Source organism: Trematomus bernacchii, unplaced genomic scaffold, assembly GCF_902827165.1.
Source record: "Trematomus bernacchii unplaced genomic scaffold, fTreBer1.1, whole genome shotgun sequence".
In the NCBI taxonomy this organism is placed as follows: Eukaryota; Metazoa; Chordata; class Actinopteri; order Perciformes; family Nototheniidae; genus Trematomus; species Trematomus bernacchii.
In genome coordinates this window covers 232796-247503 of record NW_022987542.1, presented here as the reverse complement: position 1 = coordinate 247503, position 14708 = coordinate 232796, and the positions used below count along the sequence as shown (strand labels likewise).

Genomic DNA, 14708 nt, shown 5'->3' with positions numbered 1-14708 from the left:
CCTCGACACGCAGAGCAGGAGGAAAACAGGGTGAGTGTTAACAACAGAGTCTGCCGGGTTTTTAAGACATTCATTACTTACTCTGTTGAACTGTATGTCAGAAAATAATCTGTAAATACAAATGTATTTATTTCCTGCAGTCGAAAGTGACATCTTCAAATGTTGTGAACCTTTTTATCCATTTCCTGGTTTCTGAGCCATCAGAGTTTCATAACATGTGACAGCCCAGCGCAGTCAACATGGAGAGCAGCCTGTCTGAAGTCTGACTGATTTGTTGTATTGAAACCAAGTTTATCATTGTGTGTGTGTGTGTGTGTGTGTGTGTGTGTGTGTGTGTGTGTGTGTGTGTGTGTGTGTGTGTGTGTGTGTGTGTGTGTGTGTGTGTGTGTGTGTGTGTGTGTGTGTGTGTGTGTGTGTGTGTGTGTGTGTGTGTGTGTGGTGTGTGTGTGTGTGTGTGTGTGTGTGTGTGTGTGTGTGTGTGTGTGTGTGTGTGTGTGTGTGTGCGTGTGTGTGTGTGTGGTGTGTGTGTGTGTGTGTGTGTGTGTGTGTGTGTGTGTGTGTGTGTGTGTGTGTGTGTGTGTGTGTGTGTGTGTGTGTGTGTGTGTGTGTGTGTGTGTGTGTGTGTGTGTGTGTGCAGTGTTACTGGTTTATCTCTCAGACTGGAGAAGATGAGCGACTCAAAAGATGAGGAAGAGGACAAATCTCCAGTCTCCAGCGGTCTGTCTCTGAAGAGTGACCGGTCTAGAGGGCAACCTCCGTACTTCAGAGATGAACCTGGACCCTCAGACACAAAGTAAGAGTCTGTTTCTACTGTAACCTGACCTGAAGAGCATTCAGTTTTATATTATCTGATCATTTAAACAGATCTTTTATAATTACATGAGGGCAGTAGAGTACAGAAACGATGTAGAGTATAGTATAATGATAGCAATAACCGGGTGAGCTGCATGTATCATTAGCAGATTTCATTTGTGCGAAGCGATAACATGTAGGTCAATGCGCAGACACCATTTTGTGCCTGGCAACACAAATCAAGTGAAGATGTGAAATTCATATCCCCCGTGTATTCACACAACTTGAAAGTTTGTGACGCTCCATTACAAAAACCTGTCAGTGTTGAGATTCTGCTCCTGTGGTCACTGACATGCTCAGATAAATCAGAAGAGGGAACATCAGCACCCAGAGCTCTACAGCACCTCGTATGAAATCAGGGTTATTCATGTACCTGTATAAACCAGAGACTGTCTGTGGTGCTAACAATATAATAGCTGCTGTTCTTATGACTGGATGGAGTTATTTTGAGTGTAGACACAGCAGCTACAACGTTAGCCTAGCCTAGCTTTAATCAAACAGATCTCCATTCAGAAAACTAACATTTTAAAGTGTTTTGCTTGTTGTGTTGCAGACACAAAGCATTAACTCAAATCAATATCATTATGTTGTTATTTCAGCATCCTTTCCACATGTTTTTTTAAATGAATTCAGGTCAGTGTATGTTTTGGGTCAGTGTATGTTTTGGTCATTGGATTTTCTTTTCACAAATGGAAATTCAAAAACAAAAAACGACTGGATATTTGATTTTCGTTTTAAAATTGAAAAACCAAAATTGAAATACAAGGCGTTTTTCTTTATCATGGTCAAAAAGGGATTTACTAAACGGGATGATTTTCATTTTCTACTTCTCAAAACAAAAAATAAAATCACTAGAAAACAGAAACAAAAAAGCTACAATTTTTTCATATTCTGCTACCGGAAGTTACCTTACAAAATAAGAGCGCAGATGAGGACGGTCAATCCGTGTATCTACGGTCCATTTGTTTTCCCAACGAAAACAGCCAAGACACATATTGAGCCCAGAAAATGAACGTTATTAAGGGCTGTAGATATAATAGACCTATGTCTAAAATGGACAACATTGTTAGGAGACTTCAACTATACAGCGATTCTGCACTGCGGTCAACTCAGCCGTCTGGGTGACCAGATGTCCCGCTTTGTGCGGTACTGCACAGCATTTTCACGACTTTTGGTGCGTCCCGCAAATTGAGACGATGTCCCGCATATTTCATTTAGATTAGCTAAAACGCTTTCAGATTTATGACATGAATAAGATGCGGAGAAAGGCCGGCTCGGTTCACTGACGGCTGGCACCGCCCTTTATTATTATATGTTTTAAACTTTATATATACCAGCGACGTGCAGTCAGTGGAGGCAGGGGAGGCAGAGCCTCACCTGTCATACTCCAATGTAACGGAAAAACAATTAAAGAAAAACTAAATAATAATAATAATAAAATGTCTCCACTGATCTTGTGTAAATGTGATTTCTGTATGATTCCAATCGCATTTTATAGTCAAAATCAGCAAATTTGCCGAGCTCCGCTACGGGAGCTATGAGAAGTGAGGCAGGCACGAGCACTGCCTCTCGTAAGCCCACAGTAACTTGCTGGAGCGCGGGCACTAATTTAGCGCGGCCACTTATTTTGTGAGCGCGCTCAAGCCATTTACTGTGGGGTAGGTGAGGCACAGATGAGATCTGCCTCACCTCAGAATGCGTCACCCCACAGAAACTGTCTGGAAAGCGGGCCCTAAGCGCATGCCTGTTCCCATCTCACTGTAGGTCACCAATGTAATGTTTGTAGATCCCTTTATTACATTTATCCTCGCCATCCATAGTCTCTAAATAACTTATTTCACGTATATATGATATTTAGGCTCGCTGCTCTCAACGGCAATGAAAATGCACCAGGGGAGGCAGCCATAACCTCTGCCGCACTGAAGGGGGCGCATGTGAGCCCACAGGTTCTTGTTGCTACTGTTATTCTACCGCAAACAACAAACTCGACTTTTGAAACTACAGGAAGATACGGAGGACTTTTACAAAACAGTAATAGAGATTGTTGCCCAGAAGGATAGCATGGACTTATATTCATCTTCAAGTCAAGGTAAGACCACAACTGTAATGAAAATGGGATCTTACTTAGAAAGAACAATCCAATATTTAGATTTTGGGTATCCTTTTGTTGATCGGTCTGTTTAAAATTAATCATAGCATCAGACTAAAAAAGCTTTTGAAAATAACAGAATATTTCGATTAAGGTCAAAATAGGCTATAATATTTGTAAATCTGACTCTGAAAGAGTCAGTGCCTCACCAGCCATGAACCTCACCGCACGTCACTGATATATACAGTCTATGGTTTTAAACGGCATCATGTAAGTTGCGCAACATACTCTAGAGCAGAAGTGGCTTGATTTTGTTCTCAGCAGGGGACTTTCACAGAGGATTTCTCAAAACGTACAGAGTAAAATTACTTCAATGTATTGTAGTAGTAGGCTAACTAATACAAAGTCAAACAGTATCAATTTCATTAAGAACTAATGGTAAAATTATATTTTTATCACTCATCAAAGATAGCAGATAAACATGCATTATGTAGGCTACTATGGAGGGGACTTTGACAGAGGATTACTCACAAAGTACACAGTAAAAGTACTTCATTTAATTTCTGGTAGCAGTCAAACTAGTACAGAGTCCAACAGTGTCAGTTTTATTAAGAACTTGTGGTAAAAAACTCTAGAGTATGTTTGTGCCACAAAGTACAGCGCTCTGTCCCACTTGTGGCTTTCTGGCACCTGGTCACCTCAGCCGTCTCTCGAGTTTGATTTTTCAAATCAGCTGCTCTTCATTTTTCCCCCTGCTATATTCAATGAGTGATACAAATATTTTTGTCCACAAGGTCTTAATAAAACTGACACTGTTGGACTCGGTACTAATTGACTGCTACCAGAAATGAAATGAAGTAGGCTACTTTTACTGTGTACTTTGTGAGTAATCCTCTGTCAGAGTCCCCTCCATAGTAGCCTACATAATGCATGTTTTTCTGCTATCTTTGATGAGTGATAAAAAGACAATTTTACCATTAGTTCTTAATGAAATTGATATTGTTTGACTTTGTATTAGTTAGCCTACTACTAACAATACATTGAAGTAATTTTACTGTGTACTTTTTAAGAAATCCTCTGTCAAAGTCACCTGCTGAGAACAAAATCAAGTCACTTCTGCTAAGTTTGATGAGGGAATTATCTTTTGTTGCCATTAGTTCTTCGTGAGATTGATCCTGTTGGACTCAGTACTACTGAAACTACCCCCACAAGTACTATGAAGTACTTACTGTATACTTTTCCAGTAATCCTCTGTCAATGTCCCCTCCCGAGTACAAGAATGCATGTTTTTCTTTTAAAGGGCCCATGTCATGGCCATTTCCACTGATCATAATTACATTGTTGAGGTATACTAAAATAGATTTATACTGTGCAATTTTCCAAACTCACATTGGTTTCGCATACAGCATCTCTGTAAAGTATGTGTAATCAGCAGTATTCACTCTCTGTCCTAAACGGCTCGTTGGAGCTCTTGCCCCCCCCTCCCTGTGAGCCCAATGTGCTCCGATTGGTCAGCTCGGCCACTCTGTTCTGATTAGTCAACCACCAGAGAGGCTCCGCCCATGTCTAACAGTGCTTTTTTCGGCTCGCTCTGAGCGGAACATCAGTACAATGGAGTCAGTACAGCCGTATATTTTATACGCTAACTAACTGAACTGTACCTACAACTGTTGTTATAGAAGAGTACGTTATTTTTACCTGTAATAAACTACTACTGTTTGATGAGAAATCAAATCATGGTTTGCTATATATGAATGATATGTTATAGGAGCAAATAATTCAGGGAAGAAAGGCTACTAAGTATTTCCATCAAACTTTATTTTTAGAAATGTACAAAATGAACATTGTAAATATACTAGGGCTGTCAAGTTAACGCGTTAATAACGCGTTAACGCAAAAAAAAATTAACGCCACTAATTATTTTAACGCGATTAACGCATGTGTATTTGTTGTCCTCGGCCGCCCCGTAGTGTCAGAGCGCATCGAGTTTAAAATACCATCTACAAGCTGATGCTGACAGCCCCGTTCCTGCCGCCCGCTTGTGGCAGACCACACTTCCACGCTCACCGGCAGGACCGGACTGGCCATCGGGAGGACCGGGAGGGTGTGTGTGTATGTGTGGCGCGACTCGCGCGAGCGAGGCACACCTTACGTGTTGTTGTTGTTAGCATCTGGTGCTAGCTAGCTGAGCTAACGGATATAAGGAGCTGTTTCAATGACATTTCGCCGACAACTGCGCCGAGCACTTGACTTTATGCAGGTAGCCAGACAGTGGGACATTGTACGAAAAGTCAGCACACTCAGCACGGATAGTACGCGCAACATGATTGCAGCGTCCAGGCAGCTCCCGTTGGAACACACACACACACACACACACACACACACACACACACACACACACACACACACACACAGTATTATTGTATGAGAGAGGTTCCAGGTTGATTTGAGGCGAATATTTGTAATGTTCAGAGGTTGTTGTGTTTAATATTCATGAGAATATTTGTCATTGTTCAAATGATAATAAACAAACATATAAAGCATATTTGTCCACTCATATGTTGATAAGAGTATTAAAAACTTGAAAAATATCCCTCTAAGGTACATTTAGAACAGATAAAAAATGTGCGATTAATTTGCGATTAATCGCGATTAACTATGGACAATCATGCGATTAATCGCGATTAAATATTTTAATCGACTGACAGCCCTAAAATATACATATATATATACACTGTATATCATCCATTCCTCCCCTTATAGGCGTTTTCGGCATCTTGCCTATCGCAGCTTTGTAAGCGGCTGCCGGGGCTTTTTAGGACGAGGCATCAGAGTGGGTCATCCTGTGTGTGTGTTGTCCGCCAGATACGCCAGGGGTTTCCTGATCTGGCTGGACGAAATCAAATGCAAATCACAAAATATTAGAGAAACTTAGTTGTTTTAGATTCGTTAGTAGTAGTTGTGGTAGGAGTGTGTATCTATCTAATCTATCTATCTAATCAACACGGTTAGCTTGCCAGCTAATATGCTAACCTACGTTTGCTAGTTGTTCAGTGTAATATGCCAATCTACTATGAACAACAGCTAGTCTAGGCTAGAAAGAACATGTTTACAATTTCAATCTTATACGGGTAGTCTGCTACGTTCGGTCATTCATTGTAGCTGGCATGAAAACAATGTTTTCCCTAGCATGTCTAGCTCTAGCTAGCCTTCTTGTTTAGCTATGTAGCATACACGCTATGAACGGTAGCTCGGTAGCATACACGCCAGGAACGCCAACTATAATGTACTGACCGTACGGTAAATCACCCGGAGTATACTGTCTATGAGTATTTTGTGTGTGATTGCAGACATTCTCCAGCTATGAGATACATGTAAGGCCATCTGCTAACATTGGAGTTGATATATGGAAACGCTAGCAACTTAGTTAGCACTGCTCGCACACACACTGCTGGAGGAGCAGACAGGCTTGGCGATAAAGCTAGAACAAGCCAAACTCATCCTGAACACACACAAACACTCACAGCCGAAGTAAAAACAATAAGTGTGGCTTGATATTGAGTAAGAAAAGGTTTATAACGCTGTGAGCATGGGTCTGCAGAGAGCATTTCAACGTAGAAAAACGTTTACTCATTTAAACAGTCGTGGTAGATACCTTGTTTGTTTTAAAGGGCCCATGTCATGGCCATTTCCACTGATCATAATTACATTGTTGAGGTATACTAAAATAGATTTATACTGTGCAATTTTCCAAACTCACATTGGTTTCGCATACAGCATCTCTGTCAAGCATGTGTATTCAGCAGTATTCACTTTCTCCACTAAACGACTCGTTGGAGCTCTTGCCCCCCCCTCCCTGTGAGCCTAGTGTGCTCCGATTGGTCAGCTCGGCCACTCGTTCTGATTAGTCAACCACCAGAGAGGCTGCGCCCATGTCTAACAGTGCTTTTCCCGGCTGCTCTCAGCGTAACATCAGTCTTATCATGGCGTCGGTACAGCGGTATATTTTATATACATATATATTTTTAACTGTTGTTATAGAAGAGTGTGACGGCCCCAGGGCCTTTGTCTTACGATGGGGTGGAGCTGAAGAGGCTAATCAGCACGATCACGGACACCTCCGGACACTACGGCCCCAGTCTCTCTCCAAAGCGGCTGCAGGAAGACTAACTCTGCGATCCTCTCAACCACCTATCTTTGCATTTACCACAATAAATGTGCCGTGGTTTTGTAAACTCGTGTATGTCTCCTTGTCTTTCCGTTGTGGCCTACGAGCTACTCTCATAACAAAGAGTAAGTTATTTTTACCCGTTATAAACTACTACTGTTTGATGAGAAATCAAATCATGGTTTGCTATATATGAATTCAGGGAAGAAAGGATAGGCCTACTAAGTATTTCCATTAAACTTTATTTTTAGAAATGTACAAAATGAACATAAATATACATATATACACGGTATATCATCCATTCCTCCTCCTCTTGCCTGCGCACAGTCGGTGCGGTGCCTTTTAGCACGAGGCCTCAGTAGTAGTAGAATCCCTTCCCCGTCATGGATTGTCCGCCAGGATCTGGCTGGACGAAATCAAATGCAAATCACAAAATATTAGAGAAACTTAGTTGTTTTAGATTCGTTAGTAGTAGTTGTGTAATGAACAGCTTGCCTGCTAATATGCTAACCTAGCTTTGTTTACCTTGGTAGCTAACACGATATGAACGTTAGCTTGGAGGAAAGGCAACTATAATGCAGTGTAATAAAACTACTATGAACAAAAGCTAGTGGTTCATATTAGGCTAGCAATAACGTGTTTATAATTGCAATCGTATACGGGTATTCTGCTACCATACAATGTAACTTGCATGAATACATTGTTTTGCGCTAGCATACAGCTAGCCTCGTTAGCCACATGCAGTATATGTACGGTAAACCGGAGTATACTGTATGAGTATTCCGTGTGTGTGACTGCAGACATTCTCCTGCCATGACAAACATGTAAGGCCATCTGCTGACATTGTAGTTGATATATTTAAACGCTAGCAACGTAGCATCACAAAAATGTTTTTCTGACCAAAACTAGCTCTAGCTCCGTGTGTTAGATCGCTACGCCAGCTATAATGTAATTACGTTTCGCGACTGACCGGCAAATCACCCGCAGTATACTGTCAATAGGTATTTTGTGTGTGAATGCAGACATTCTCCTGCTATGAGATACATGTATGCAAGGCCATCTGCTGATATTAGAGTTGATATATGGAAACTCTAGCAACTTAGTTAGCACAGTTAGCACTGTGTCAATGGCTTAGCAGTCCAACACAGTTTACACATTTAAACAGTCTTGTTTGATAAATACACAAATAACAATGCAAACTTACAGGTTGTATACCCAGATCTTCCCCTGCTCCAAACGGTCCAAACAAGCTGTGCATATCCGGCCTCAAACTGGGCAATGTTTTGGAAGCTTTCGTCTGTGAAATGCCGGTTCTTCGAACCTCTGGAGGAGGAACACGCCGCTGCTGGTGTGGCCATAGCTCTTCGGGATTGGTCCATTTCGTTCCGGGTACCGCATGACATCAGGCGGTACCCGGAACTAAATGGAAGACTCAAATGGGCAGTGACGTATCTCCAACGAGGCGTTTTGGGGAGGTATTTTCTGTGTTAGAGTTTTACTCGCTACAGGGTGTACTTTGAGGGTTTTGACTCTGCACACCGTTTACATGCATAAAAACCTTCATAACACACAAGGGGACGGGTAATAACCGGAAAAGCATGACATGGGAGCTTTAAACATGAATACTGACAGGTTGTGTACCCGAACTCCCGCTGGTCCAAACAAAGTGGAACAGCATCGTTCTTCAGTGCCCTACGCTGTACATATCCGGCATGGGCGTGGCTACTGGGTATCCCTACGTAGCGATACCCAAGAAGTAAACAATGGAAAATGAGAAATCTCCAACGAGGCGTTTTGAGGAGGTATTTTCTGTGTTAGAGTTTTACTCGCTACAGGGTGTATTTTGAGGGTTTTTGACTCTGCAGACCGTTTACATGCAGAAAAACCTTCATAACACACAAGGGGACGGGTAATAACCAGAAAAGCATGACATGGGACCTTTAATAAGCGTTAAAACACCTTTCTTCCTGAGACTGATATTGTTGGACAGAGTATTTTAAGAGAATGGTAGACATGATATCAGCACTACTTCCAGTCAGTACTCCGGCAGCAGCATTTTTACACCTTGGAAAACCCCCCGTTTTTTCATATTCTGCTACCGGGAGTTACCTTACAAAATAAGAGCGCAGACGAAACTCACGGAAGTGATTTCAAAACAAAAGCACTCGTAGGCTATGCTAAAATCACACTTTGAATCACTACAGTATCCTGTTGAAGGAAATGTGATTATTATAAACAAGGGGAATTTAGCGATTACAATGAAAACGGCCAAGACACACTTTGAGCCCAGAAAATGAATGTTATTAAGGGCTGTAGATATAATAGACCTATTTCTAAAATGGACAACATTGTTAGGAGATTTCAACTATACAGCGATTCTGCACTGCGGTCAACTCAGCCGTCTGGGTGACCAGATGTCCCGCTTTGTGCGGTATATTGCACAGCATTTTCACGACTTTTGGTGCGTCCCGCAAATTGAGACGATGTCCCGCATATTTCATTTAGATTGGCTAAAACGCTTTTCTAAAATCAGATTTATGACATGAATCAGATGCGGAGAAAGGCCGGCTCGGTTCGCTGACGGCCGGCACTGCCCTTTATTATTATATGTTTTAAACTTTATATACAGTCTATGGTTTTAAACGGCATCATGTAAGTTGCGCTGACAGCGACAGAGGTTCACAGTGTACCCCCCCCCCCGCTGACAGTTCACGAGCGTCCATAGTGTCTCTCCACCCCCCGTTGACAGTTCACGCGTCGACATTGCATTTACATATACATGTCCCCACGGGCCACATTGTCCAACACAAACATACTCTAGAGCAGAAGTGGCTTGATTTTGTTCTCAGCAGGGGACTTTCACAGAGGATTTCTCAAAAAGTAAAGAGTAAAATTACTTCAATGTATTAGTAGTAGGCTAACTAATACAAAGTCAAACAGTATCAATTTCATTAAGAACTAATGGTAAAATTGTCTTTTTATCACTCATCAAAGATAGCAGATAAACATACATTATGTAGGCTACTATGGAGGGGACTCTGACAGAGGATTACTCACAAAGTACACAGTAAAAGTACTTCATTTCATTTCTGGTAGCAGTCAAACTAGTACCGAGTCCAACAGTGTCAGTTTTATTAAGAACTTGTGGTAAAAAACTCTAGAGTATGTTTGTGCCACAAGTGGGACAGAGCTCTGTCCCACTTGTGGCTTTCTGGCACCTGGTCACCTCAGCCGTCTCTCGAGTTTGTTTTTTCAAATCAGCTGCTCTTCATTTTTTTCCCTGCTATATTCAATGAGTGATACAAATATTTTTGTCCACAAGTTCTTAATAAAACTGACACTGTTGGACTCGGTACTAATTTGACTGCTACTGTTACACCACTCAGACCGCAAGGGTATTATAGGTGTAGAAAACGTTCATTTATTAACTTCCACAAGGCACATGTGCAAGATGTCAGCATCTCAAACGATCTCAAAGCACAACACACAGACACACTTCTTCTGTTCATCTCCAGCATAAAACAATGATGAACCATCAGGTGATCTGCCCCCTTGTGGTATAAACATGCATGTGCAGGTAGACAACCTCAACCTTATGGGTGCTACACTACCAGAAATGAAATGAAGTACTTTTACTGTGTACTTTGTGAGTAATCCTCTGTCAGAGTCCCCTCCATAGTAGCCTACATAATGCATGTTTATCTGCTATCTTTGATGAGTGATAAAAAGACAATTTGACCATTAGTTTGTTGTGGCGGTCCAGCATAACACCACAGGAAAGAATGAAACAGAGAGGAATCAATAAAACACAAACACAGACATAGCTGATCAGTAATTATTATTTAGTTGTTGCAACAAACAAACAATAATGGGTAGTACATCACCTTCTGCCACAGCAGCCAATCGCGGAAATGCCCCCCACAGTAGCAACAATCATACAGCATATATAGCCACTGCAATGAACACACACACATTTTCCCTAAGCATGTTTAACGCACACACATTTGATCATACAGCCTACCACACAAATGTCACATGTTTTTCTCTCTGAAAGCTATACTTGTATATGTTTAAACGTCATCGTCTCATGACATCTTTAGGAGTAGTTAACAAACAAAAAGGTGAACTGTTTTTTATAACCTAAGGCCTTCTCTGAACTTCCTCTAACCTTGATGTCAGCTCACTTAAAATGAATACATCTATTGATAATTCAGAACGACCACTGTCTCTCTAACTGTGTGTGACCCAACTCAGTAACACACATCATATAGCTTAGCATGTGATCTTTAATGAATATCAGAAATACCGGCAGCATCATTTTTACACCTTGGAACTTCTTTAGAGTCTGGCCTGGATAGCTGGTCCAAAATATCCTTCAGCAAAGTGACACTCTGTCACTCTGGTTGCCCTCTTATGATGCTGCTGTCTTTTAATATATAACTATTCCTCTGCCGCTAATTCGTACCTCGCAGATTCTTCAGTCTCATCAGCCTCATCCTTCCATCAGTCCCAGTCAACGCCTCCAGCACACTTCCAGTGTCTGACTCCATATGATATTGTCCTGATGCTGTAAGGGTGATGCCCCATGATCACAAAATGACCCCTCTAAAGTCTGAGTGCCAAGGACCTCATATTATGTCTGTCATTAATGTTACATCACCCATTATAACAGTTTTCTTTCATTTTTTCTCTTCTCTTAACTGAATAGTCCTGTCTTTAAGTATAACCCAATGTAAAGTCCTTTTCCTGCACCATTTTAAGGATTCATAAACAGCCATTTTTACTGTATGTGTTTGGAGAAATGACACAATCAATGGCCCAGAATTGTACTTTATAAACTATGAATCTTGTGGTGCTTGAAAAAATACACACTGGCTAAGCCGGCCAGGATATATATATATATATATATATATATATATATATATATATATATACATGCCTTTTTTGGAGCCCTTTTTTGCAATATTTATTCAAATGTCACTAGTTATTTAAACAAACCACTATCTGAGGATAATACAAGCAACCATAAAACGCCCTTTATCTAGAGAGCCATTGAAGCCCATGAAGAATTGATCCTTCCACAAATCTTTTCATCTGCTGTTATAATAATAAAGCTGCCACGTGTTTTCAAATTCAAGTTAAGGCACTATCTGTGCAGAACATTACAAATATTCTCAATTTGCAGTATTTTATTTGAAAAGTGTTCAGAAAGACTGCATCAAATATGCTATATCTATATAATATCAATATTGTTATTAACTTCAATCAAAGTCAATTTAAATAGCGGGCAAGACTTTCCAAGGGGTAAAAATGCTGCTGCCGGACTACTGACTGGAAGTATTGCTGATATCATGTCTACCATATCCTCTTAAAATACTCTGTCCAACAATATCAGTCTCATGAAGAAAGGTGTTTTAACGCTGATTCAAAATAGCAGAAAAACATGCATTCTTGTTCTCAGGAGGGGACATTGACAGAGGATTACTCAAAAAGTACACAGTAAGTACTTCATAGTACTTCATTTCATTTAATTTCAAACCTTTATTTATCCAGGTTGTATCCCATTGAGATCATTGATCTCTTTTTCAAGGGAGACCTGCTCAAGTAGGTTCCACATGAAACATTAAAAACATAAACAGAGCAACAAAAGGACATCATACAGTAGCATTACAGGGATTACAATTTACATAACTATCCACATGAACAGGTACCAACAGCTTCCGATTCAGTAGCATCCAACCGAGCTTTGAAAACATTTAGTGGCACCAGATTGCTCAGTTTCCATTTCAATTGCAGATATTCCAGGACAGTGGAGCTGCGCATCTAAATGCTATCTTCCCTAAGACAGTCCTAGCAGTTGGCACATTTAATAAAACCACAGCATGCGATCTCAGGCAGTAGCCACTTACAATTCGCCGTGAGATCAGGGAGCAGATGTAGGATGGAAGTTTCCCTAACATAACATGTACTTGTGGGAGAAGTTTCACTACTAGCCTACTGAGTCCAACAGGATCGATCTCACGAAGAACTAATGGCAGAAAAAATTATAACAAACTCGAGAGACGGCTGAGCTGAGCGCAGTGCAGAATCGCTGTATAGTTTAAATCTCCTAACAATGTTGTCCATTTTAGACATAGGCCTATTATATTTACAGCCCTTAATAACATTCATTTTCTGGGCTCAATGTGTGTCTTGGCTGTTTTCATTGTGAAAACAAATGGACCGTAGATACACGGATTGACCGTCCTCATCTGCGCTCTTATTTTGAAAGACAACTTCCTGTAGCAGAATATGAAAAAACGGGGGGGGTTTTTGTTTCTGTTTTCTAGTGATTTTATTTTTTGTTTTGAGAAGTAGAAAATGAAAATCATCCCGTGTTTTAAGTTTAGTAAATCCCTTTTTGACCATGATAAAGAAAAACGCCTTGTATTTCAATTTTGGTTTTTCAATTTAAAAACGAAAATCAAATATCCAGTAGTTTTTTGTTTTTGAATATCCATTTGTGAAAAGAAAATCCAATGACCAAAACATACACTGACCTGAATTCACAGCCAATTCCATGTTAATTGGGGTTATAATGCTATAGTGTACCAGATGAATACAGCTGATGTTATGAACCCAGACACAAAGCTTTGTGGTTTCATAATGATATGACTAACTAGCCACTATCTACCTTATCATGAAGAAATATCATCTAGAGCAGGGGGTGCCCAACCTTTTTTGAACCGAGAGCTACTTTTAAAGTTGCCAGTCTGCCGAGATCTACCAGTCCAAATAGAGAGGCGTAGCCATTACTGACAGCCTACTACCAGGTAAATACACACTTCTACTTGTATAAAACTGACCTTTGTACGATTAATACTTCATAAAATACTGCAGATCCTTTATCTTACCTCTTTCTAATCTACACACGTATTTAACTGAAGTTACACAACAGTGTTATTGTCAGAAACGAGCTGAGAACCAAAATGCAACACACGGGAAACCAGGGATAGTCGGTAACCAGCTTTATTATAGGCAAAGGGCTGGTCGGGGACAAACCGGCAGACAGTAGGCAAAGGGCTGGTCGGGGACAGGCGAGGGTTCCAGGAGAAAGCGAGACGGGAGACGCAGGTACAGACCGGGTCAGGGAGCAGACAAGGCAGAATAGTCCGGGTACAGGCAGGGTCAGGAAACAGGCGAGGCAGGCTGGTCAGGGGCAGACAGGGTCGAAACCGGGAGAGCAATCTGGAGGGTAATGCGGGAAAGACTGGCATGCTGCAAAGTACGATCTGGCACTGAGGTGAGAGTGAAGTGGGCCTATATACTAATGGAGCTGATGGGTGTAACAGTGAGAGAGAGAAACAGGGTGTGACTACCAGGTGACTAAGGAATGCTAATGCAGAAAATAGGTGAGTGAAGGAGCAGACTGTGACAGTTGTTGATACAGAGTTGGAGTTTATTCACACGTCACAAACTACAGTGGGTCATGTTTTCAAGAAACATTGAACAGTGCTGCCACATATGACACAGGAAAAAAAGAAAAGACTCTGAACCCTTTCTTTGCCATTATATAAAAATAGTGTTGCTACAAAAGTATAAATTAGGCTTACTAATAAG

General features: G+C 41.0%; 1 protein-coding gene across 1 annotated transcript in view; it reads left to right on the top strand.

Annotated features, from left to right (window-relative positions):
• Positions 1-645: 645 nt before the first annotated feature.
• The window catches only part of LOC117476188 (protein NLRC3-like), a gene marked incomplete at its 3' end in the record, with an annotated part of 29437 nt that continues 15374 nt past the window's right edge, over positions 646-14708 (top strand). Inside the window, exon 1 of the mRNA XM_034122558.1 lies at positions 646-793. Within this exon, the coding sequence (XP_033978449.1) occupies positions 669-793 (125 nt within the window). The remainder of the gene's footprint in view (positions 794-14708) is intronic.